Genomic DNA, 22,995 nt, shown 5'->3' on the forward strand with positions numbered 1-22,995 from the left:
TTTATCCGCAGCTCCATTCCCAGTGATTCCCTCCTTCTGCTTATTGTCCCTGGCTCCCAAGTAATTCCTCCACTTTCCCCTGCTCATCCTGTACTGTGTGCGTCAGTGTGTGTCAGACTTCCTCCAGACACCTCTCTCTGACCACCAGCCCGACCCCTTTATCCATCAGCAACTTCCTGCTTGTCTGGTTTTAGTTTAAATTTACAGAATTGCAGGATTTAGCTTCAAACTCGCCTTCACTGACTGCGATAAATCAACGCCATCGCTCCTCAATGGCGCTCTGGTTACCCAGCATTCAATGAGAGGCAGAATGTGCTCTATTCTCATTGCGAGAGATCATCGCGCAGGCGCAGTGTCAAGCTGTAGTTGCACAGTGCCTAACTGTAATTGGCGCATGAGCACTCTGGGCTCTGATTGGAGCATGCGCAGTTCTGGTGCTGGGATGATGATCGCGGTGTCGGATGCGGGAGGAATGGAGCCAGCGGGTGGGTGAGGGCGAATCAGAGCCGGGGATTGAGCGGGAATGCTCCATAAACACCGACTGCAGGCCTCAGGCCGCGAATAACCATTTCTGATGTTGTGTTTTTATTTGGAAAAACTCAGCAGGTCTGGCAGTATCGGCGGAGAAGAAAAGAGTCGACGTTTCGAGTCCTCATGACCCTTCAACAGAACAGGGTCATGAGGACTCGAAACGTCAACTCTTTTCTTCTCCGCCGATGCTGCCAGACCTGCTGAGTTTTTCCAGGTAATTCTGTTTTTGTTTTGGATTTCCAGCATCCGCAGTAGTTTTTTGTTTTTATCTTTGTATTTTTATTTGTTCATTCATGGGATGTGAGCATCACTGCCTGGACCAGCATTTATTACCCATCCCCAGGTAAGGACGGCAGATTTCCTTCCCTAAAGGACAAATCATTGAAGATGGCAGGGCAGGTTGAGAAAGCAGTTAATAAAGCGTGTGGGATTCTGGGCTTTATAAAAGATGACATACATAAAGTAGAAAATCAAGGATGTTACAATAAACCTGAATAAAACACTGGTTTGGTCCCAACTCCAGTACTGTGTCTGATTCTGAGCACCTCACTTTTGAAAGAATGTGAGGCATCAGAGAGAGTGCAAAATAGATTCACGAGAATAGTTCCCGAGATAAGGAACTTCAGTTCGGTGGTTAGATTAGTGAAGTTGGGTTTGTTTTCCTTGGAAGGGGAACCTTTCTCTTGCATTTTTTCTGGACCCTCTGTCTTTCCTTCCTTCCGAAATTGTAGCCATTCAGTGGCGGGGGTGTTAACCAGCATTCCCGCGGAAAACACTGTATCTTATCCCCTGGCAAACAATTTATATCCTTAAAAAACATTCTGGCAAGAGTTTAATATTGTTCACTATTTTGGTTCCGTGGAGCTTCTATTATGAGTTTCAGACAGTTCCGTGCCAAGTGGACGAGGTGTTAAAAGATCATTCATTTCCCTCCTTTGCATGTCGATGTTCGTTAAAGACAGAGAGTGATTTCCCCCTCATTAAGTCTCTATTTATGGTACTTAAATTGATAATCCCCACTCCCCTTCTTTCTGGTGGATCATGGAGAGTCTGCACATTTAGGTTTGTGTATTATTTTATTGATTAGCCTACAGTCCTAATCTCCACATCATAGCAAAAAAAACACTATTTACTAATTGGACATACATCTTACAATGGCGGTGCCTTTACCCAGCATTCCCCGTGGTAATGAATGTCCCCTATCCACACCACTGGAGAGCAGTGCGCAGGCGCAATGGTGGAAAGTGTTTGGAGCATGCGCAGTGAAGGTGATGTCGATCGGAAGAGACGCTCCTTGTTCACATCTGCAGCCGGTGAGGATGTGGAAATGCGGAGGGAGCGATGGAGCCGGTGGCTGTGCGGGGAGAGTTTCTAAGCACCTGGTGAAGGCCTCAAACCCCGAATAAAAACTTGCAGGTCCCGCGTTTGCAGGTACGGGTCTTTTTCCCAGGACCAGGCCAGGTTAACGGCCGCCATCTTGTTTCAGCGGGGAGCAGGGCGCATGCGCCGAGATCTTGGTGACGCAACCGAGATTGGGTGGGGTTTAAGCGTAACCATTCCCAACCGGGTCCTAGTGCTGGGAGATGTAAAACTGTGGAACAGGTTTTTAAGCAGCTTCGCCCACTCCCAGCCCCTATGGGGCTGACCCTTAACCGCTGGTAACACTTCATTCCTAATCTTTGGCTTCCCAGTGTGGAGTAAGTCAGGGAATCTTCTCCTGTAACTGTTCACGGGCCTGGTTAAAACAGAAATTTGTAGATCCAGATTGGGTGACACATATGGGGGTTTTCACAGTGGCTGCCAACCTCTTCCGTGATCTTGTCCGTGCCCAGCTGGTCCTGGAAAGGGAACATGCGGTGTCCACTGGTATACTTGATACCTCCCACAACCAGTAGGCATCTCAGGGTACAGAGTGCCTGATAGACACAGGAAACAACATTCTGGTTTAGTTAGCAAGGTTCCCTTTGCTTTTTTGGAAAAACTCTGCTGAGGTTTTCCAGCAGTTTTTGTTTTTGTTTTAGATTTCCAGCATCTGCAGTATTTTGCTTTTATCCCTTTGCTTTTGTTTGGACTTTGTTGTTGATTTTGGCTTCTTTTAGTTTGATTGGACCACATGTATGAGGAAATGAGAGGGGAAGGAATGTCCCATAGCAACTCGAATTGTCTGTTTTGAATTTCTCTCCTATACTTGCTGTGATGGTTTTTGTAAACTCCTTTTACAGGGTACAAGAAGGAAATGATTTACAGATGGGAAACTCAAACCAAACATCCCAACAAGATCTGACAGGTCGCTCGATTCATCAGGACTCGAATATCATTGATCTTTGAATGTGGAAGGAGATAAGATTTGAAACATCAGTGTGACTGGAAAAGCACTGAGACACACACCCCCACCCCCGAATGAGAGTGTTCCAGTGAACTGACTGGGAAGAGCTTTAACAGGTTACACAGTCTGAAAAAGACATCACACTGTTCGGAGTGAGGAGAGACTGTACACGTGTTCTGTGTGTGGATGAGGCTTCAGCTGATCATCAAACCTGGAGAGATACAGGGACACCTGCACCATGGAGAAACCGTGGAAATGTGAGGACTGTGGGAAGAGATTCAATTATCCAAACTTGCTGGAAAGGCATCGACACAGGCACACTGGGGAGAGACCATTCACCTGCTCCGTGTGTGGAAAAGGATTTGCTGGGTCATCTACACTAGTATCACACCAGCTAGTTCACACTGATGAGAGACCTTTCAAATGCTCTGACTGTGGGAAATGCTTTAAGAGCTCTAAGGGCCTAATTCAACATCAACGTGTTCACACTCGGGAGAAATCATTTACCTGCTCCACATGTGGGAAGGAATTCATTTGGGCATCCAGCCTAATATCACACAAGAACTTTCACCATGGGAAGAAAGTGTTCACATGCTCTGTGTGTGGGAAGGAATTCAGTTCACCATCCCGTCTAACATCACACAAGCGAGTTCACACTGGGGAGAGACCATTCATCTGCTCTCAGTGTGGGAAAGGATTCACTTTACCATCCAGCCTAACATCGCACCAGCGAGTTCACACTGGAGAGAGACCATTTGTCTGCTCTCAGTGTGGGAAGGGATTCACTTCAACATCCAGCCTAACATCACACAAACGAATTCACACTGGAGAGAGACCGTTCATCTGCTCTCAGTGTGGGAAGAAGTTCAAGCAGTCAGGCACCCTCACTGAACATCAGCGAGTTCACACTGGGGAGAGGCCGTTCACCTGCGCTGAGTGTGGGAAGAGATTCACTTGTTCATCTGACCTCACTTATCACAAGCGTGTTCACACTGGAGAGAAACCGTTCATCTGCTCCGTGTGTGGGAAGGGCTTTATTAAATCATGCATCCTTCTTAGTCACCAGCGTGGTCACACTGGAGAGAGGCCGTTCATTTGTACTGAGTGTGGGAGGAGATTTACTCGGCCATCTCTACTCACTGAGCACCAGCGTATTCACACAGGGGAGAAACCGTTTGCCTGCTCCGTGTGTGGAAAGAGATTCATATCGTCATCCCATTTGTGGACACACAAGCTTCTTCACACTGATCAAAGGCCATTTAAATGTTCAGATTGTGAGAAGAGCTTTAAAAGAAGAAGCGATTTGATGAAACACCAGCGAATTCATTCTGGAGAAAAGCCGTTCACCTGCCCCGTGTGTGGCAAGGGATTCAATCATCCATCCAGTCGCTTGTCACACCAGAGAGTTCACATGTGATTACAGGGGTTGGATTTTTCTGTCATTACACCCAGAACTCAACCATGTTCATTCTGACAGTTGGGGTTTATTTCTATTGATGTTAAACTCCAGCCCAGTTAAAGAGACAAATAGTCTTGATATTAAATACACAGAGTTTGTGTCCTTCATTTCTTTACGATAAGAGGAGACTGATTGATGTCCTGTTGCTGACTGTTCCATTTTTGTGTTCCATGTGAGACTTGTATTTCTGTGGTGAAATCCACCATTTCAGGATCTCCTAAAGGGCTTTACAGCCTCGTCACTGTTTTACTATTTGAAACACGACAGCGAAATTATGCACAACAGACCCCACAAACAGAGTAAGATGCTGAATATACTCAGCTGATCAGGCAGCATCTGTGGAGAGAGAAACAGAGTTAAAAACAGAAATATGACTATGACCAGATGATCTGCTCGGTGATGATCATTGAGGGCGATTATCTTGAGTATGCACCTCAGAGAAGTTCCCTGTTCTTCGAAATAAATGTCACAGGAACTTTTACGTCCGCCTGCAAGAGCAGATGGGGCCATAGCTGAAGGTCTGCTGTGAAAGATGGGACCTCTGACAGGACAATGTTCCCTCAGTACTGCATTGGGATATCAGCCAAGATTTTATGGTCAAGTTTCTGGTGGTGAATTTGAATCCATGATCTACAGACTTAGATGAGAATGCAACCATTGAACCATAATAGATCATCACTTCCCAACCAATCAGCAACCTGTTTCTGATGCAGGGTAAATTGTTGTTCTCTTTGAAATTTGGTATTCTTGTGTCTGTCCTGATGAATGAAAGATGAAAAACTTTTGACAGCTTGTCTCTTTTTTTCAACAATACTCAAGTTCTGTATAACCAAGTGACTTTTTGAATCATAACACCTCATCATTACTCTAGATTATTTCAGCTCCCCCACCTTTGGTTATTCTCATGGCCATATTCACCCATTGGGCCCCTGGACAAAGCCAAGTGGATTCTTTGTGTTAAACAGGTGACGATGATTAATATGGCCACATGAATACTGATAACACAGAAAGAGATCCAGAAGGTTTTTAATGAATTCAAGGACTTATCTACAGATATCAAACATCACAACATGGTGACAATTTAAACGAAAGGCTTTGCCTTTCAAACACTTGGCCTTGACCATTCAGGCCATTATTTATCTTCCAAGACAAACTGCTTGAGAACGGAAGATATGGAAACTAGCTCTAAATTGATGCCAAGCACCTCTGTCTCTGATGTCAAAGTACCATTTAAAACCAGCAAGTCTGGACAATATTGTTCCTGAAATTGAAATTGATAAAATCAATTGATGTGAGTTGCTATTTCAAGCATTCAAAGGGAAATTTATCTGAAGTTTAAGGGGATAATTACATTTTCAAAATAAAACTAATGAAAAGAAGGGTTCTTTTGAGGGAAATAAATTAAACATTAAGAAAACCTGTCAGCAAAACAACACTGTTATTTGAATTTAGGGAAATTTGAAAAGATAAAAAAAGTCAGGCACAATTTTGCAGGTTAATTTTAAGCAATAAAAGGCTATTTAAAATAAAGAACAAACAGATCACGTCAATGTCTGGAATCAAATGGGAATGTTTGATTTTTGTTTTAAAGACATTATGAGTAGTCAACAGTAAAGTATCTCCAAGGCTCATGAATGAGAAAGGATGGCAACTAATGGGATGTAACAAAACTTATGACAGGAAGGGATTGAGAGTAGGAGATAGAGTTAAAGAACCACACCACCGAATGGGAACTGGAATAACTTACCTTTAGTGTAGATCAGTGGAATATATTAACCTGATATCAATGTACACTTGAGTGAAAGGAAAGTGTGCATGAGACTAATAAATTGATAGCTTCTCCTAGAGAACTTATCTTAGGAGAGGCAGTAGCATAGTGGTATTATCACTGGCCTAGTACTCCAGATACCCAGGCTAATTCTCTGGGGACCTGGGTTTGAATCCCACCATGGCATTTGAATTCAGTGAAAAATCTGGAATTAAAAGTCTAATGATGACCGTTGTCGATTGTTGTAAAAGCCCATTTTGTTCACTAATGTCCACTTCAAACCCACAATAATGTGGTTGACTCTTAAATGCCCTCTGAAATGGCCTAGTAAGCCATTCAGTTCTCAAGGGCCATTAGGGATGGGCAATAAATTCTGGCCCAGACGTGATGCCCGCATCCTATAAACAAATATACAAAAAAAAGATGTTTGTATCCTTGCCTATGAACTTTTAAAGAGAACTGCATTTGAAAGTCTGGCCATTACCCAATTCATCAAAGCCATGCAGGGAAAATAAGCAAAGATCTTTAGACAGACATTTTTTGCTAAGATTACCTGCTATGATCATCTGATAAGATCATCTAAGAATGGTTTCTATAGGATGAAGCCCATGTGGCATGATATTAGAATACCAGTGTGATTTGTTAAACATGAAATAACTAACATGCAGAAGTGTATGATGAAATCCACTGATGTATTGATCCTAGACATGCTCAGTTACTGGACAAACAGAACAACATGAAATTGTTAATGTGGCCAGCAGAGTGAGAGAACATTTTTCAATCATCAATGCGTTAACACGTACTCAATAGAGAAACTGACTTTACAACAATCAAGGTAGAACTAAAGACACTGGCAATCGTTGGAGGGAGTAAAATTTAAGTGAAAGGGATTTGGATGGGGACAACTGGAGGCCAAAGAGAAATAATACTTAGTGAGTATTATGTAAGAACGGATACAGTTGAAGGGAGAGTTTCAAGTCCATGATTGGTCTGTTGCATTAATGTTATGAACTTATATTGTAAGTTTGCCAGGGTGCTTAGATTTTAGTTTAACTTGATATTCTTTTATATTGTATCCACTATAACAATGAACAAGGTCAAGAAAGCCATTCTGATACTAACACATGTGTAAAGAAACCATTCTGTATTAACCATGTGTATTCATCAAATGACTGTATTAAGGTCGTAAACAGTAATGAAACAGATACAAGTAATGAGCCTTGATTGAGTTATATTAAATGAGTCAATATGTTAGAAAGACAGGGTTTTCATTTAAAGCTCATTAAACTCAATTATTGTCTGTCTCTGTTTGTGTGAGCAAGTGCAGCTTCAGGCAAACTGTTCCAACAATGAGTCACTCTAGATCCCTGAGAAAGGTCCGTGGGCAAAGTCATATCACCTTACACAGTCTGGTCCAGTGAATGGAGGAATTGTTTAAAACCAGATTAAGAGACAGTGTGAAACAACTCCATTGTATTCTCGTCTGAGGTACTGAGGCCAAGTGGCCACTGTGACCAAGAACCAGCAACAGCTAGAGCCAGTTACTGAATTAGAGAAAGCAGGGGGGAACTTAAAATGGACATTAGGAAAGCTAAAAGAGTGCATGAGAAAGCATTGGTGGGTAGAATAAAGGAAAATCCCAAGGGTTTTTAAAAAAATATATATAAAGAGCAAGAGAATAACGAGGAAAAACGTAGTGCCAATTCGGAACCAGAGAGGTAATGTGCGTGTGGACCCAGAAGGCGTGGGTACAGTCCTCAATGAATACTTTGTGTCTGTCTTCACAATGGGAAAGGAACACCCAGGGTGGAGGACTGTGAAATATTAGAGGAAATTAACATAGAGAGAGAGGAGGTACCAGCGGCTTTAGCAGCCTTGAAAGTGGACAAAACCGCAGACCTGGATGGGATGTATCCCAGGCTGTTGAGGGAGGCAAAGGAAGAGGTATCAGGGGCCCTGGCAGTAATTTTCAAATCCTCTCTGGCCACAGGTGAGGTGCTGGAGGACTGCTAATGTTGTCCCATTATTTAAAAAGGGACGAAGGGATAGACCAGGAAATTACAGGCCAGTCAATCTAACCTCAGTGGTGGGGAGTTATAGAAAGAATTCTGAGGGAGAGAATATATCTACACTTGGAGAAACATGGATTAATCAGGGATAGTCAGCATGGATTTGCTAAGGGAAGGTCGTGTTTGACAAATTTGATCGAATTTTTTGAGGAGGTAACCAGGAGTGTTGATGAGGGTAATGCATTTGATGTGGTCTACATGGACTTTAGCAAGGCTTTTGATAAGGTCCCTCATGGCAGACTGGTCAAGGAAGTAAGAGCCCACGGGATCCAAGACAAATGGCATGTTGGATCCAAAATTGGCTGAGAGGCAGGAAGGAGAGGGTGATGTAGAGGGATGTTTCTGTGACTGGAAGTCTGTTTCCAGGGGTTCCACAGGACTCAGTGCTGGGGCTCTTGTTGTTTGTGATGTACATAAATGATTTGGACTGAAATATAGGGGGTATGATCAGGAAATTCACGGATGACACAAAAATTGGTAGATTGGTAAATAGTGAGGAGGATATCAATGGACTGGTCATGTGGGCAGAACAGTGGCAAATGGAATTCAACCTGGAAAAGTGTGAGGTAATGCATTTGGGCAGGGCTAACAAGGCAAGGGATTACACTATGAATGGTAGGACCCTGGAAAGTACTGACGATCAGAGGGACCTTGATGTGCATATCCACAGATCCCTGTAGGTAGCAGGGCAGGTAGATAAGGCGATTAAGAAGGCAAATGGTATATTTGCCTTTATTAGCCGAGGCATAGAATACAAGAGCAGGGAGATTATGCTGGAACTGTATAAAACACTGGTTAGGCCACAACTGGAGTCCTGTGTGCAATTCTGGTCACCACATTATAACAAGGATATGATTGCATTGGAGAGGGTGCAGAGATTCATCAGGATGCTGCCTGGACTGGAATGCCTGAGCTATGAGGAAAGATTGGAAAGGCTGGGGTTGTTTTCCTTGGTTCAGCGAAGGTTGAGAAGAGACCTGATAGAGGTGTATAAGATTATGAGGGGCATAGATAGGGTGGATAGGAAGGCACTTTTTCTATTAGTACATGGGTCAATAGCCTGGGGGCATAGATTTAAGGTAAGAGGTGGAAGGCTAATAGGGGAGTTGAGAAAGTTTTTCACCCAGAGGGTGGTGGGAGTCTGGAACTCGCTGCCTGAAAGGTTGTTGAGTCAGAAACTCTTGTACCATTTAAGAAGTATTTTGATATGCATTTGTGTCGCCATAGCCTCCAGGGCGATGGGCCAAGTGCTGGAAAATTAGTATAGTCAGATCTTTGTTGACCGGCACAGACATGATGGGCTGAATAGCCTCCTTCTGTGCTGTAAATGTCTATGAGTCAGAACAACCCCCGACAGTTAGATGTGAATCCACTGCAACCTCAGTAGGCGTTGTGAACAAGTGATTTTTCTTTCCATACACAGAACATTTAAACTCTGTTATCAGTAAGAATGTAAGGATTCAGCTGGTGGACAATTATTTCACAGTGTGATTTTACTCATAAGTTTCCAGCTCAAACTGGGATCTCAAATCCTTCTGATACCGAGGTCTACATTCTCAACCATCTACTGTTATCGAAAAGTGGGTACTGTAAATCTGAAATAAAAAAGGAAAAGGCTAGAATTTTCAGCAGGTCTGGTGGAGTCTGTGGAGGGACAAACATAGCGTCTGTACAGAGCAAAACATAGTTTAAATTACAGGGCTATGACTTTCCATCAGATCTGCACTGCATCAGTGCACAGACCTGAAACTTAACTCTGTTTCCCAAACTACAGATGTTCCCAGATGTGCTGAGTATTAGATGTATTTGTGACTAACTTATATTTATTTTCATCCATTCACAAGTGAAAATATCTTCCACTTGTCGACCCTGTCAAACCTTTTCATTATCTTAAAGGCCTTAATCAGGTCATCCCTCACTCTCTTTTCCAGGCAAAACCTTTTCAAACTGTTCAATCTTTGTTGATTGATATAACTTTCCAATTCTGTCATCATTCTAGCAAATCTTTTTTGCACCTGCTCCAGTGCTTCTCGGTCCATTTCATAATATGAAGACAGAGCTAATCTGAGCATCAACGTCACTATTGCCCCAAATTCCTGTATGTTGGAAGGATCAGTATCTCAGTGGGAGGGAGAACTGTGGTTTCGAGCTGTTATTCACCAGCCTCTATTTCAGCATTTCTCCAATTAGCTGAAAATAAGATGAGATGAAATGACAGATCCAATGAGCGGAGGGCGGTTTTCATTCTAAATCCACCACTTATACCATTAAGAATAGCTGTCAGGGAATGGCTAGATTTCAGCACCAGGTCAGTGTGAAGCTCAGTTAATGTGATTTCCAAGAAGTGAGGGGGTGAATTTGCAATTCCTGTGTACCTTGTTTGTACATTTTCCATATTAAAACTTGAATCTATTGTTCTCCATCTTGAGTATATTCAAGATGGAAAGCCATCAATATGTGGACACTCGAGGACACTCAATGGATATTGGGATAGGGCGAGAAAATAGGGTGGAGGTGGAAGATCATTTAATGGTGGAGCAGGCTGAAGGGGCAGTATGGTTTACCCCTGCTCCTATTTCTTGTGCTCTTATGAACATCACTGTGAATCATTCCCATTCAAGCACTGCAGATGCAGCACCCGCCAATTGCGTGACTGCTTTGTGGAACATCAGCTTTCAGTCTGAGATTGTGATCCTGAGCTCCCAGACATTTACCAGTTTAATTCTCCGCCAAATCCCACTCTGACCTCTCTGTCCTCGGCCTCCTGCATTGATGGGGGGGGAAGGGATCGAAATTGGCTAAAAGGTGGAGATTAAACAATAGATCGAAATAAATTTTAAAATAGGAGGGAAAAGAAAAAAATATAGTGTGTAAAAAAAACTATAAGTTATTGGAAAAAGGGGGATCCCATCTCCATCCCCACCCCCTTTCCGATCCCCCTTTTCCCAATAATTTATAGTTTGTTTTTTTTACACACTATATTTTTTTCTTTTCCCTCCTATTTTTAAATTTATTTCGATCTATTGTTTCATCTCCACCTTTTAGCCCGTTTTGATCCCTTCCCCCCACCCCACCCCACCCCACCCCACCCGCACCAGGGCCATCTGCCACTCGCTTGTCCTGTTTGCTATCCTTAATGTCCCCATTAGCACATCTTTTAGATAATACCACCACCACAACACTCCTTTGTCTTTTTGTCTATGACATCTTTGGCCGTCTCTTCTTGGACTCCACCAATCACTGGCCCTCTATCGAGCACTCCTGTCCCACCCCCTTATTCCAATTTATATTTCATCTCATTTCGGTATGTCTTAGTTCTGATGAAGGGTCATCCAGACTCGAAACGGCAACTGTGTCCCTCTCCACAGATGCTGTCAGACCTGCTGAGTTTTTCCAGGTATTTTTGTTTTTCTGTTTTGAGGTCGGATTTCCAGCATCTGCAGTGTCTTGTTTTGGGTTCACAGTGGATCAGTTTTCTCTGACTTATCGTTCCCTGTTTAAAGGTGAAGGGGCTTTTACAGAATGAGACAATAACTGTCCCCCTGTTCGACATGAAACTAAACTCACTGTTAATTCCTCCTCAGTAACAATTGTAAACACAAAGTTTCCAGCCGGGATTGAACCGGGGACTTTCCCATGTAAAGTAAAGGTGATAATCAGTGCACTAGGGAAATGAATGTGAATCCCCCCCGGACAGAGGGGAACTGACCATCCATCTCTAGCTCTAATTCCCAAACAGAAAATGCTGCCAAGAATCAGCAAGTCAGGCTGAGTCTGTGGCCGCTCTCACCATCTGAAACCGTCACAATGCCCGGCTGATTGACGGCAGCTCCGGACCAATAGCAAAAGGGAGTGGGATTGGAGGACCGAGTGGGAGCTGCTGGTCCTCCAACCAATCGGAGTGAATGAGGGGCGGGGCCGGGCTGGGAGTGAAGCATGCGCAGTGTGAGTAATGGCGATGGAGAGACGCTTCTTTATCGGATCTGGAATCGGTAAGGAAGTGAATGGCGGGGCGGAGGGAGCGATGGATCCGGCGGGTGGACGGGGCGGCTTCGTAAACATGTTGTATAATCCGCAAACCCGGAAAAAGAACTTCCCGGCACCCAGGGGAACCGTCTCCCCGTTTGCACCGAGCGAGGCCGCAGCTCTCTCCCGGTTACAGACCCGGGGTAACGACCGCCATCTTTATTGGGGGCAACGTGCAGCGAGGGGCATGCGCAGCCGCCATCTTTATAGGGGCAAGAAACAGAATGTTGGGAAACCTCAGCAGGTCTGACAGCATCTGTGGAGAGAGAAGGATAAGGTCAACGTCTGGAGTCCGTATGACTTCTTCAGAGCTAAAGAGAAGTAGAAATATCATGGACTTCATACTGTTTAAGAGGGGTGGAGCAGGTGGAACGATGATATTCAGGTCCTGATGAATCGAGTGACTCTGTCCAATCTTTGCTGTTTGTGGTGTACATAAATGATTTGGAGGAAAATGTAACTGGGCTAATAAACTAAGTAAGTTTTCAGATGACACTAAGGTTGGAGGAGTTGCAGATAGTGAAGAGGATTGTCAAAGGATACAACGGGATATAGATCGGTAGGAGACTTGGGCGGAGAAATGGCAGATGGAGTTTAATCCGGACAAATGCGAGGTAATGCATTTTGGAAGGTCTAATACAGGCAGGAATTACACAGTAAATGGCAGAACTCTTGTTTTGTCCAAAACTCTGTTTGGATTTCAGCACAGGGAGGAGGGAGATTGTGTGGGACGGGGATTGTCAGCTTTGGGGGAACAAGAGATGAAGAAATGTTCCACTGAAACTAGGATTGTTTGTTCTGAATTTCTACCCTGCACTGACAGTGATAATTTTTGTAAACTCCTTTTACAGGGTATTGGAAGGGGAGGATTTGCAGACGGGGAACTCAAACCAAACATCACATCAAGATCTGACAGAGTCACTCGATTCATCAGGACCTGAATATCATCGGCCTTTGAATGTGGAAGGAGAAATGTTTGTCTGTTCTGTCTGTGGGAAAAGATTTCAAACATCAGTGTGACTGGAAAAGCACCGAGACACACACACACCCGAGTGAGAGTGTTCCAGTGAACTGACTGTGGAAAGAGCTTTAACCAGTTACACAGCCTGAAATAACATTGCACCATTCACAGTGGGGAGAAACTGTACACGTGTTCTCTGTGTGGACGAGGCTTCAACTGAGCATCCAACCTGGAGAGACACAGGGATACCAGCACCATGGAGAAACCATGGAAATGTGAGGACTGTGGGAAGGGATTCAATTACCCATCTCATCTGGAAACCCATCAACGCAGTCACACTGGGGAGAGACCGTTCACCTGCTCCATGTGTGGGAAGGGATTCACTCAGTTATCCAACCTGCTAACACACCAACAGTTACACACTGCAGAGAGACCATTCACCTGCTCCAAGTGTGGGAAGGGATACACTCGATTATCACACCTACTCACACACCAGCGGGTTCACAGTGGAGAGAGGCCATTCACCTGCCCTGTATGTGGGAAAGGATTTGCTGGGTCCCCTGACCTGCTGAAGCACCAGCGAGTTCACACTGAGGAGAGGCCGTTCAGCTGTACTTCCTGTGGAAAGAGATTCAGGTCTTCATTCAACCTCAGTGTACACCAGCGAGTTCACACTGGAGAGAGGCCATTCACCTGCTCTGAGTGTTGGAAGGGATTCACTCAGTTATCTAGCCTGCTGACACACCAGCGAGTTCACACTGGGGAGAGACCATTTACCTGCTCTGAGTGTGGGAAGGGATTCACTCAGTTATCCAACCTGCTGACACACAAACGAGTTCACACTGGGGAGAGACCATTCAGCTGCTCTGAGTGTGGGAAGAAATTCACTCAGTCATCCACACTGCTGACACACCAGCGTGTTCACTCTGCAGAGAGACAGTTCACCTGCTCTGTGTGTGGGAAAGGATTCACTGGGTCCTCTGAGCTGCTAAAACACCAGCGAATTCACACTGAGGAGAGGCCATTCAGCTGTACTTCCTGTGGAAAGAGATTCAGGTCTTCATCCGACCTCAAAGTACACCAGCGAATTCACACTGGAGAGAGACCGTTCACCTGCTCCGACTGTGGGAAAGGATTCACTCAGTCATCCAGCCTGCTGAAACACCAGCGAATTCACACTGGGGAGAGACCATTCACCTGCTCTGTATGTGGGAAAGGATTCACTGGGTCCTCTGACCTGCTGAAGCACCAGCGAGTTCACACTGGGGAGAGGCCGTTCAGCTGTACTTCCTGTGGAAAGAGATTCAGGTCTTCATTCAATCGCAGTGTACACCAGCGAATTCACACTGGAGAGAGACCGTTCACCTGCTCCGACTGTGGGAAGGGATTCACTCAGTTATCCCACCTGCTGAAACACCAGCGAGTTCATAAGTGACTGCAGGGATTGGATTCTGCTGTTAATCACATCCAGGATGAAAAGTCTGACAATATTAGGCTTGTTTCTGCTAATGTTTACAATCCCTGTAACTGGGCTGGAGTTTAATATTCTGGATCTATGGCTGATTGTGTTCTCGGGGCTGCAGTGTCCCTTTAAGAACCACTGTCTCTGATCTTTCCCCATAATTCAGGAACTCTCATCAGAAATTAGTTTATAACAAGATTCTGAAATTTTACTTTGATCATAAATTGATCTTTGGTACGAACTCTACAATTCAGTGTCTGAGAGGTTCCACTGATTAACATCTCCAATTAGAAAGTGCTGATTAATCCTTGCTGACAATTCTTACTGACTTGCACATTACTCACAGTGACACCTCCATTATCCACCAGAAAGAAGGGGAATGGGAATTGGTGGAGAATCGAGAGTTCCCAAATGTTACCCCTCCCGCCTGGTGCAGAAATCCCCTCGGCACGGGAATGGAGACAAGTTCAATCCAAGTAATGGACTGTAAGTAATCATTGTCTAATAACCCTATAAAAAGGTTAAAACAGGCTCTCGAGAGCAAAGAGATTTTGAAGTGATCCGTATTGGCTTTAGCCCAACACCCACACTCCCCACACCAGTTAACCATTCAGAAGAGACTGCCACCACCAGCTACGGAGACCAGCACTCACTCTGTGTCCTCCGGGACCAGTAATCCATTCTAACCTGTCATGGGTCGTGTGTTTCTTGTGTCTGTTTAGCTTCTGCGTCATATTTAAACTGTCGCTTCTCAATAAACTACTTCAAAATCACTTCTCCGCTCAACCCCCTTTTCAGGTAATCTGTGACTCCCGAACCTAAATCTTACAAGTGGTGTTAGGAGTGGGATCGGAGTGATTGAGACCATAGGCTTGAGAAGCAACACACTTACTTAAATGTGAGTGGAGAAGTTCCTAAGTGAAGCCAGGAGTGTACAATGGCGTTGACACATTACAGGGAGCGACTGATAGATAGTCTGTTAGAGAAAATAGGCGGGCCAGGGGTGAGAGATATCCTGGGGATTGGAGAAGAGTGTGACCGGGATTACGAGTATATCCTTGATAGGGTTTGTAAAGAGGGTCAGAAAGGACAAATTAAGTTGAAAAAGGTCCAGAATCAGTTAGAAAATATCCACAAGGTGGATGCAGGTGAACAGAGAGCTGGAGAATCTTTAAAGTCCGTGCATGAACCTTTGTTTGAACCAGATGTAATTACAACATGCTAATAATTTAGATTGTGTGAGATGATTGCCAGGTGGGGAGGATGAATCTCAGTCAATAGTTATCACATTTAGTGGAAAAGTTTTGACATTTATTCTTGGTGGCAGCTCAATGGTTTGTGTTGCTGATTCTGATCATTCTAGTAGCTTTAGTATGTCATCTACTGTTTGTTATCAAGAAATTAGGAAAACAAGCTCGTAGCTTAGAAATAGTGAGGTTAGTCAGAAATCAGTTGTGAGAAATCAAGAAGGATATTCCCTTCTCAAGGTGGGGAGATCTGTGAGAAATCTCTGTCTAATAATCTTATAAAATCTTCAGAAATTGAATAGCTCTTTCTCTCTCATGAAGAAAGCTTCCTGGGTTGAGAAACACAGGACAGTGAGGCCTGTTTCTCTGCCAAGGACATGTCTCTGGCACAGACCCTGAAACAAGACAAGCTTGATAAGGTGGGGGGATCTCATGACCCATATGTAAACCAACTGTCTGAGTAAAGGGTAAACAGGATGTCCCAGCAAGTGATGAGCCTCAAAATGACTTCATGGACTTCCAATGGAAATAGGAGGGGTTACCTTGAATATCTGTCCCTTGCTAATGGACAATTGAATAAGTTATTGACATGAGACCCCCAGAAATGAGATATATAAACTGGCTTTTGAGAGAGAAAATAACATCAGACAGTAAAGAGCTTCTTGAAGTGATCCCTCATTCCATCCACAGATGCTCCTCTTCACTGGAAATGTGAGAGACAAGATTGGAGATGTGGCCTAATGTACAATGAATGATGAGTTTAATAGTGGAAAGTTCTACTCAAGCCCCTGAACCAACAGACAGAGAGTCTGTTGCCGTGGCCACTGAGTGTGCTCTGTACATGTACGAACCCCGAACTAGTGCAGAGCGATCAGTCCAAATCACTTTGGAAAGTTACTTGTGGATCTGTTTCCACCAGTCATTCAGACAATGTGTTCCAGATCATCAGAACTCACTGAGTAAAATAATCTCTCATCTCCATCCTGGATTCTTTGCCAGTTATTTTAAAGCTGTGTTCTGTGGTTACCAACCATCCTGCCAATGAAAACAATTTCTCCCTGTGCAGATGAAAACTCCTCAAAAATGTCCACACCTCTATTAAATCACTCCTTAACCTTCTCTGCTGTAAAGAGAACAATCCCAGCTTCTCCAGTCTCTCCACAGAACTGAAACCCCTCATCACTGATACTATTCTGGGAAATTTTCCCCACATCCTCTCCAAGGCCTTGACATCTTTCCTAAAGTGTGGTGCTCAGAACTGAACACAATATTTCAGCTGAGGATTGTCAGTGATTTGTAAAGATTCAGGATAACTGCCTTGCTTTTGTACTCCATGTCTCCATGAATAAACTGAATATCCATTAGTTTTTTTATAAGCAATTTGATCAATTTGTCCTGTCACGTTCAAAGATTTGTGTTCATACTCTCCCAGGTCACTCTGTTGCTGCACTCTGTTTAAAATTGTATCATTTAATTTATTCTGCCTCTCCTCATTCTCCTCCCAAAATACATCATTGACTGTGAATCACTTTGGGATGTCTGAGGGTGTGAAAGATGAAGAATGAAAACATGAATTTTCTTTCTTTTCTGCAGCTGATTTAAAGTTGTTGATTTTGTTCCAAAGATTAAATTGGGATTGATATTCAAAGTTAACTATTTTACTGCAGAAACAACTTCAGCTGGGAGTCAGTGAATTAAGAGGAAAGATCCCAGACAGCGGTTCTTCAAGGTACACTGCAGGCCCGACAGCTCAATCAGCTCCACTCTCAGCTCAGGAGTGCTCAACAACTCCACATCCTGTCCACAGGGGAGTTCTCCTGGTGCAGTCGGACCAACATTCGTGTTTTAATTAACAGCACCAAAAAAAACTTGGATTAATCAGTTAGTCTGATTGCTGTTTGTGGAATCTTACTGTGCACAAATTGGCTGTCGTGAAACAGCAACAACTTGTATTTAAAAAACATGTTTAATGTGATAAAATGTTCCAAAGTTCTTCAGAGGAGTTTCATAAAGAAAAATCTGACAGTGAGTCACATGGGGAGATATTAGGATAAATGACCAGAACCTGGATTGGAGAGACAGATTTTAACAAACATCTTTAATCAGGAGAGAGCGGTGGAGAGGTTTAGGGAGATTTAAGAGCGTCATAGGTAGGCACAGCCACCAATGGTGGAGTAATTAAAAGCAGGGATTTTCCAGAGGCCAGGATGGGAAGAGTGCAAATATCTCAGAGGGTTGTGTAACTGGAGGTTACAGAGATAGGGAGTGACGAGACCATGGAGGGATTTGAAACAGGATTCCGAATTTTAAAATGGAGGCACTGCTGGACCAGGAGCCAATGTAGATCAGTGAGCACAGGGCTGATGGGTGAAGGGGACTTGGTGTGAGAAAGCACAAGGGCAGCAGAGTTTTGGATGATCTCATGTTTCCGTGTGGGGGTGGGCTGAATGTGAGGGGCCGGCCAGAAATGTATTGGGATCATCAAGTCTAAAGGTAACACGGACATGGATGAGGGTTTGAGCAGCAGATGAGCTGGGGGTGAGGTGGAGACAGGCAGCGTTACGGAGATTGAAATATCTGGTATTAGTGATGGTGTGGATATGTGGTCAGAAACTCACCTTGGGGGCAAATATAACATCAAGTTTGTGAACAGTGTGGTTCAGCCTCAGACAGTTCCCAGGGAGAGGGATGGACTGGGTAGTGAGGCAACAGAATTTGTCGTGGTGACTGAAGACAATGGCTTTGGTCTTCCCAATTTTTAATTGAGGAAATTTCTGCTCATCCAGTACTGGATGTGGGATAAGCAGTTGGATAATTTAGTAACAGTGGAGGAATGGAAAGGGATGGTGGTGAGGTAGAGCTGGGTGTTGTCAGTGACCATGTGAAAACTAACACGGTGCTTTTGGATGATGTCACCTAGTGGTAGCATGTAGATGAGAAATAGGAGGGGCAAAGGATAGATCCTTGGGGGACACCAAATACAAGGAGTTTAGAGATGAAAGGGAGGTTGGAGCTGGGGCAGTTGTTTGCAAAGATGGTGGGGGGGTCACAGGTTTTTTTTTAGGATGAATGATGATGGTGGATTTAGAGGTGAGGAAGACGGTACCGGAAGAGAGAGAGAACCATGAACAATATCAGCAAACATGGAGAAGTTGAATGGTCAGTAATTTAGTGAGAATAGGGTTGATGGGGCAGAAGGTGGGTCTGAGGGACAAGATGAGCAGTGAGAGGGTGTGAGGGGAGATGGGAGAGAAACCAAAGAAAGATGTGGGCTCAGGGCTCAGACAAGGGGGATCTTTAGAGACAGTTTGTCCTGGTGGGCTAGTGGAAGGGAGGGAAGCAGCAGAGGCAGCTGATCGGATTGTCTCAATCTTAGTGACAAAGAAGCTCCATGAGCTCCTCACATTTGTTGTTGGAGGTGAGGATGGAGGAGAAAGGGGAGAGGGAGAGTCCTTCAAAATGAACTAACTTGTGTTAGAGGCATTAAAAAGATTCAACACAATGTGCTCAACACAAAGATGATTTATTTGACTTTATCCAGAATATTAACACCTATAACTGAACTGGAGATTATTAACATCAGCAGAAACAGACCCCAATGAATATTCTTTCATTCTGGATGTGACAAACAGAAAAATCTACTCAATGTTATGAGTTACTTGTGAACTCGCTGGTGCCTGAGCAGTGCAGATGACTGAGTGAATCTCTTCCCACAATGGGAGCAGGTGAACGGCCTCTCCCCAGTGTGAACTCGCTGGTGCACAGTGAGATTAGCTGATTGCCTGAACCCAGTCCCACAGTGAGAGCATCTGAACGGTCTCTCGTCAGTGTGAACACGTTGATGGGACATGAGTTCCCCGGAACTTTTGTAGCACTTCCCACAGTCTGGACATTTAAAAGGTCTCTCCCCAGTGTGAACTTGCTGGTGTCTCAGCAGATGGGATGATTGAATGAATCCCTTCCCACACTGGGAGCAGGTGAACGGCCTCTCCCCAGTGTGAACTCGCTGGTGTTTCAGCAGGTTGGGTGACCGAGTGAATCCCTTCCCACACTGGGAGCAGATGAACGGTCTCTCCCCAGTGTGAAGTTGCTGGTGTTGTAGCAGGCCTGATGATCGGGTGAACTCCTGCCCACACTCATGGCAGGTGAACGGTCTCTCTCCTGTGTGAACTCGCTGGTGTTCCAGCAGCCCTGCTGATCGCGTAAATCCACTCCCACAAACAGGACAGATGAACGGCTTCTCCCCAGTGTGGACTCGCTGGTGTCTCAGCAGGTGGGAAGAATGATTGAATCCCTTCCCACACTTCAAGCAGGTGAACGGCTTCTCCCCAGTGTGAATTCGCTGGTGTCTGAGCAGGTTGGACGAATGATTGAATCCCTTCCCACACTCGGAGCAGGTGACCGGTCTCTCCCCGGTGTGAACTCGCTGGTGTGTCAGCAGGTTGGATGATCGAGCGAATCCCTTCCCACATAGGGAGCAGGTGAACGGTCTCTCCCCAGTGTGAGTGCGCCGATGAGTTTCCAGCTCAGATGGGAATCTGAATCCCATTCCACAATCCCCACATTTCCACGGTGTCTCCCCACTGTGAACGGTGCTTTGTCCGTCCATGTTCAATAGGGCGACTCTGTCAGATCCTGATGTGATGTTTGGTTTCAGTTTCCCGACTGCAAATCCTCCCCTTCTGATCCCCTGTGAAATTGATTTAAAACAGAAAAGAGAGTGAGAGAGAACCCACAAAAACACAAAGGCAGGTTGTGAAATTGAGCTGAGTGAATCTGGGAATTTGTGGGGCCGGCACTAGGAAAAAGTGACCATGAAAACTGCTGGATTGTCATAAAAACCCAACTGGTTCACTAATGTCCATCAGGGAAGGGAACCTGCCACTTGGTCTGGGCCAACACAAGACTCTGGCCTCTATAAGAACTAAAGAAATAGGAACAAGAGAAGTCCTAACTCCCCGTCGAGCCTGCTCCACCATTCAATCCGATCTTGGCTGATCTTGGGCTTCAACTCCACTTTCCCGCCCACTCCCCATATCCCTCGACTCCCTTAGAGACCAAATATCTCTCCATCTCAGCCTGAAATATATTCAATGATGGAGCATCCACAGCCCACTGGGCTAGATAATGCTATGTGACAGAGAGAGAAGGGGAGTGGGAGAAAGAGAGAGATGGGAAGTGGGAGAGAGAGAGAGAAGGGGAGTGGGAGAGGCAGAGAGAGAAGGGGAGTGGGAGAGATGGGGTGAGGGGCAGGTTTTTATAAACCTACAACTAAACCCAGAAGTTGGATTGAATCTCCTGAACGACTAACCTTCAGCCCCTGGAAGGACCAGGGTAGCAGGTGAATGTGAACACCATCACCTTCAAGTTCCCCTCCAAGTCACACACCGTCCTGACTTGTCTGACATCCAATGCTGGATGAGCAGAAATTTCCTCTGTTTAAATATTGGGAAGATTGAAGCCATGTCTTCAGTCCCCGCTACAAACTCCACTCCCTAGACACCGACTCCATCCCTCTCCCTGACAACTGTCTGAGGCTGAACCAGACTGTTCACAACCATGGTGAAATATTTCACCCCAAGATGAGCTTCCAATCACATATCCACATCATCACCAAGACCGCCTATTTCCACCTCAGTAACATCGCCCGACTCCACCCCAGTCTCAGCTCATCTGCTGCTGAAACTCTCATCCATTCCTTTGGTACCTCTGGGCTTAACTATCCTCATGCACTCCCGGCCGGCCTCCCATATTCAACCTCCCTGTAATCTTGAGGTCATCCAAAACTCTGCTGCCCGTGTGCTTACTCGCACCAAGTCTTGTTCATCCATCACCCCTGTACTCACCGACCTACAAAGGCTTCCTGGTTAAGAAGCACCAAAATTTTAAAATTCCCACCCCTATTTTCCAATTCCTGTATGGCTGCTCCCTGTTGCTGGAATCTCCTCCAGCGTCACAACCCTCGGAGATACCTGCGCTCCTCTAATTTGGCCTCCTGACCATTCTTGATTTTTATTCTTCCACATTTGTGCCCATTCTGTCAGTTTCCAAGGCCCCAAGCTCTGGAATTCACTCCCTGAACCTCTTCCTCTCTACCTCATTTTATTTACTCTGTAAAACCCACCTCTTTGACCAAACGTTTGGTCACCTGCCCTAGTATCTCCTTATGTGGCTCAGTGTCAAACCTTGCCCTGTAACAATTCTGTGAAATGCCTTGGAACATTGTCTTACATTAAAAGTGCTATATAAATTGTTGTTGTTGATATGGACATATATCACTGTTCCTTCATCATCACTGGGTGAATAACCTGTAACTCCTTACCTAACAGCATTGTGGGAGCACCTTCGCCACACGGACTGCAGCAGTTCAAGAAGGTCAAACATCATCTTCTCCACAGGCAACTGAGGGTCACAATAGATGCTGGTATCTGTGGAGAGGGACAGAGTTGTGCAGAATGATTTGTTTTTTATTCAGGTGGGTGTCACTGGCTAGGCCAGCATTCAGAAAGCAGCTAAGAGTCAACCACTGCTGTGATCTGGAGTCACGTGTCAGCAAGATTTCCTTCTCTAAAGGGCATCAGTGAACCAGATGGGTTTTTACAACAATCATTTGATTATTAATTCCAGTCTTTTTTTTATTTAATTGAAATTCCACCATCTGCCATGACAGGATTTGAACCAGGGTCCCCAAAATATTGCCCTAGGACTCTAGATCACTAGTCCAGCGACAATACCACTACACCATCGCCTCCCCTTAGGGAGTAAAAATAGTGCAGAATTTGATGGTCAGTATAAGCTCAGAAGTGGAAGAAAAATGGACTAAAGTGCAGGAAAAACAATTCCTGACTATGAAAGATACTGTGGGAAGATAAAGCTGGGAAGCCAGCAGCACATGGTCAGGGGATGGGCAGTGGTGGAAACTTCATTTAGACACAATCAACAGAAGTAACAACAAAATACTAAACATAACTCAAATAGATCCATTATTAGAGACAGGGGAAGTTAAAAATTGGCAGAGAGGTGATCAAGGAGGGCAGAGGATGAAACAGAGCAATGGATGGACATGGATTCAGATCCACAGTAAAGGAGCCACACCAATCCCAGAGTCATGGAACCTCTCACAGATACAGAGCATAGAATTAAACA

The 22,995-nt window shown here is 44.7% G+C and overlaps 4 protein-coding genes across 5 annotated transcripts in view; 2 read left to right on the forward strand and 2 right to left on the reverse strand.

The window, feature by feature from the left end:
• LOC144697496 (uncharacterized) overlaps positions 1-22,995 on the reverse strand; it is a 253,619-nt gene that overhangs the window by 14,467 nt on the left and 216,157 nt on the right. The window lies entirely within an intron of this gene.
• The window catches only part of LOC144697494 (uncharacterized), a 29,934-nt gene that overhangs the window by 5,777 nt on the left and 1,162 nt on the right, over positions 1-22,995 (reverse strand). Inside the window, exons 3-4 of one of the 2 annotated variants that reach the window (XM_078569500.1) lie at positions 22,172-22,277; positions 19,355-20,539 (exon numbers count right to left, since the gene is read on the reverse strand). In XM_078569500.1, the coding sequence (XP_078425626.1) occupies positions 19,505-20,458 (954 nt within the window). In that variant the 5' untranslated portion in view covers positions 20,459-20,539; positions 22,172-22,277 and the 3' untranslated portion in view covers positions 19,355-19,504. Of the gene's footprint in view, positions 1-19,354; positions 20,540-22,171; positions 22,278-22,995 lie in introns of those variants that run through there. The other variant, XM_078569501.1, reaches the window with a different exon arrangement.
• Positions 1,793-15,300, forward strand: LOC144698480 (uncharacterized). The gene is made up of 4 exons (XM_078570420.1): positions 1,793-1,913; positions 2,754-4,270; positions 12,244-12,322; positions 13,361-15,300. The coding sequence occupies exons 2-4, from the start codon at positions 3,096-3,098 to the stop codon at positions 14,573-14,575; spliced, it is 2,469 nt and encodes an 822-aa protein (XP_078426546.1). The 5' UTR covers positions 1,793-1,913; positions 2,754-3,095; the 3' UTR covers positions 14,576-15,300.
• LOC144697978 (uncharacterized) overlaps positions 12,085-22,995 on the forward strand; it is a 608,842-nt gene continuing 597,931 nt past the window's right edge. The window contains exon 1 of the mRNA XM_078569928.1: positions 12,085-12,145. The gene's annotated coding sequence lies outside the window, so the exon portion shown is untranslated. The remainder of the gene's footprint in view (positions 12,146-22,995) is intronic.

Source organism: Cetorhinus maximus, chromosome 23, assembly GCF_964194155.1.
Source record: "Cetorhinus maximus chromosome 23, sCetMax3.hap1.1, whole genome shotgun sequence".
Lineage (NCBI taxonomy): Eukaryota > Metazoa > Chordata > Chondrichthyes > Lamniformes > Cetorhinidae > Cetorhinus > Cetorhinus maximus.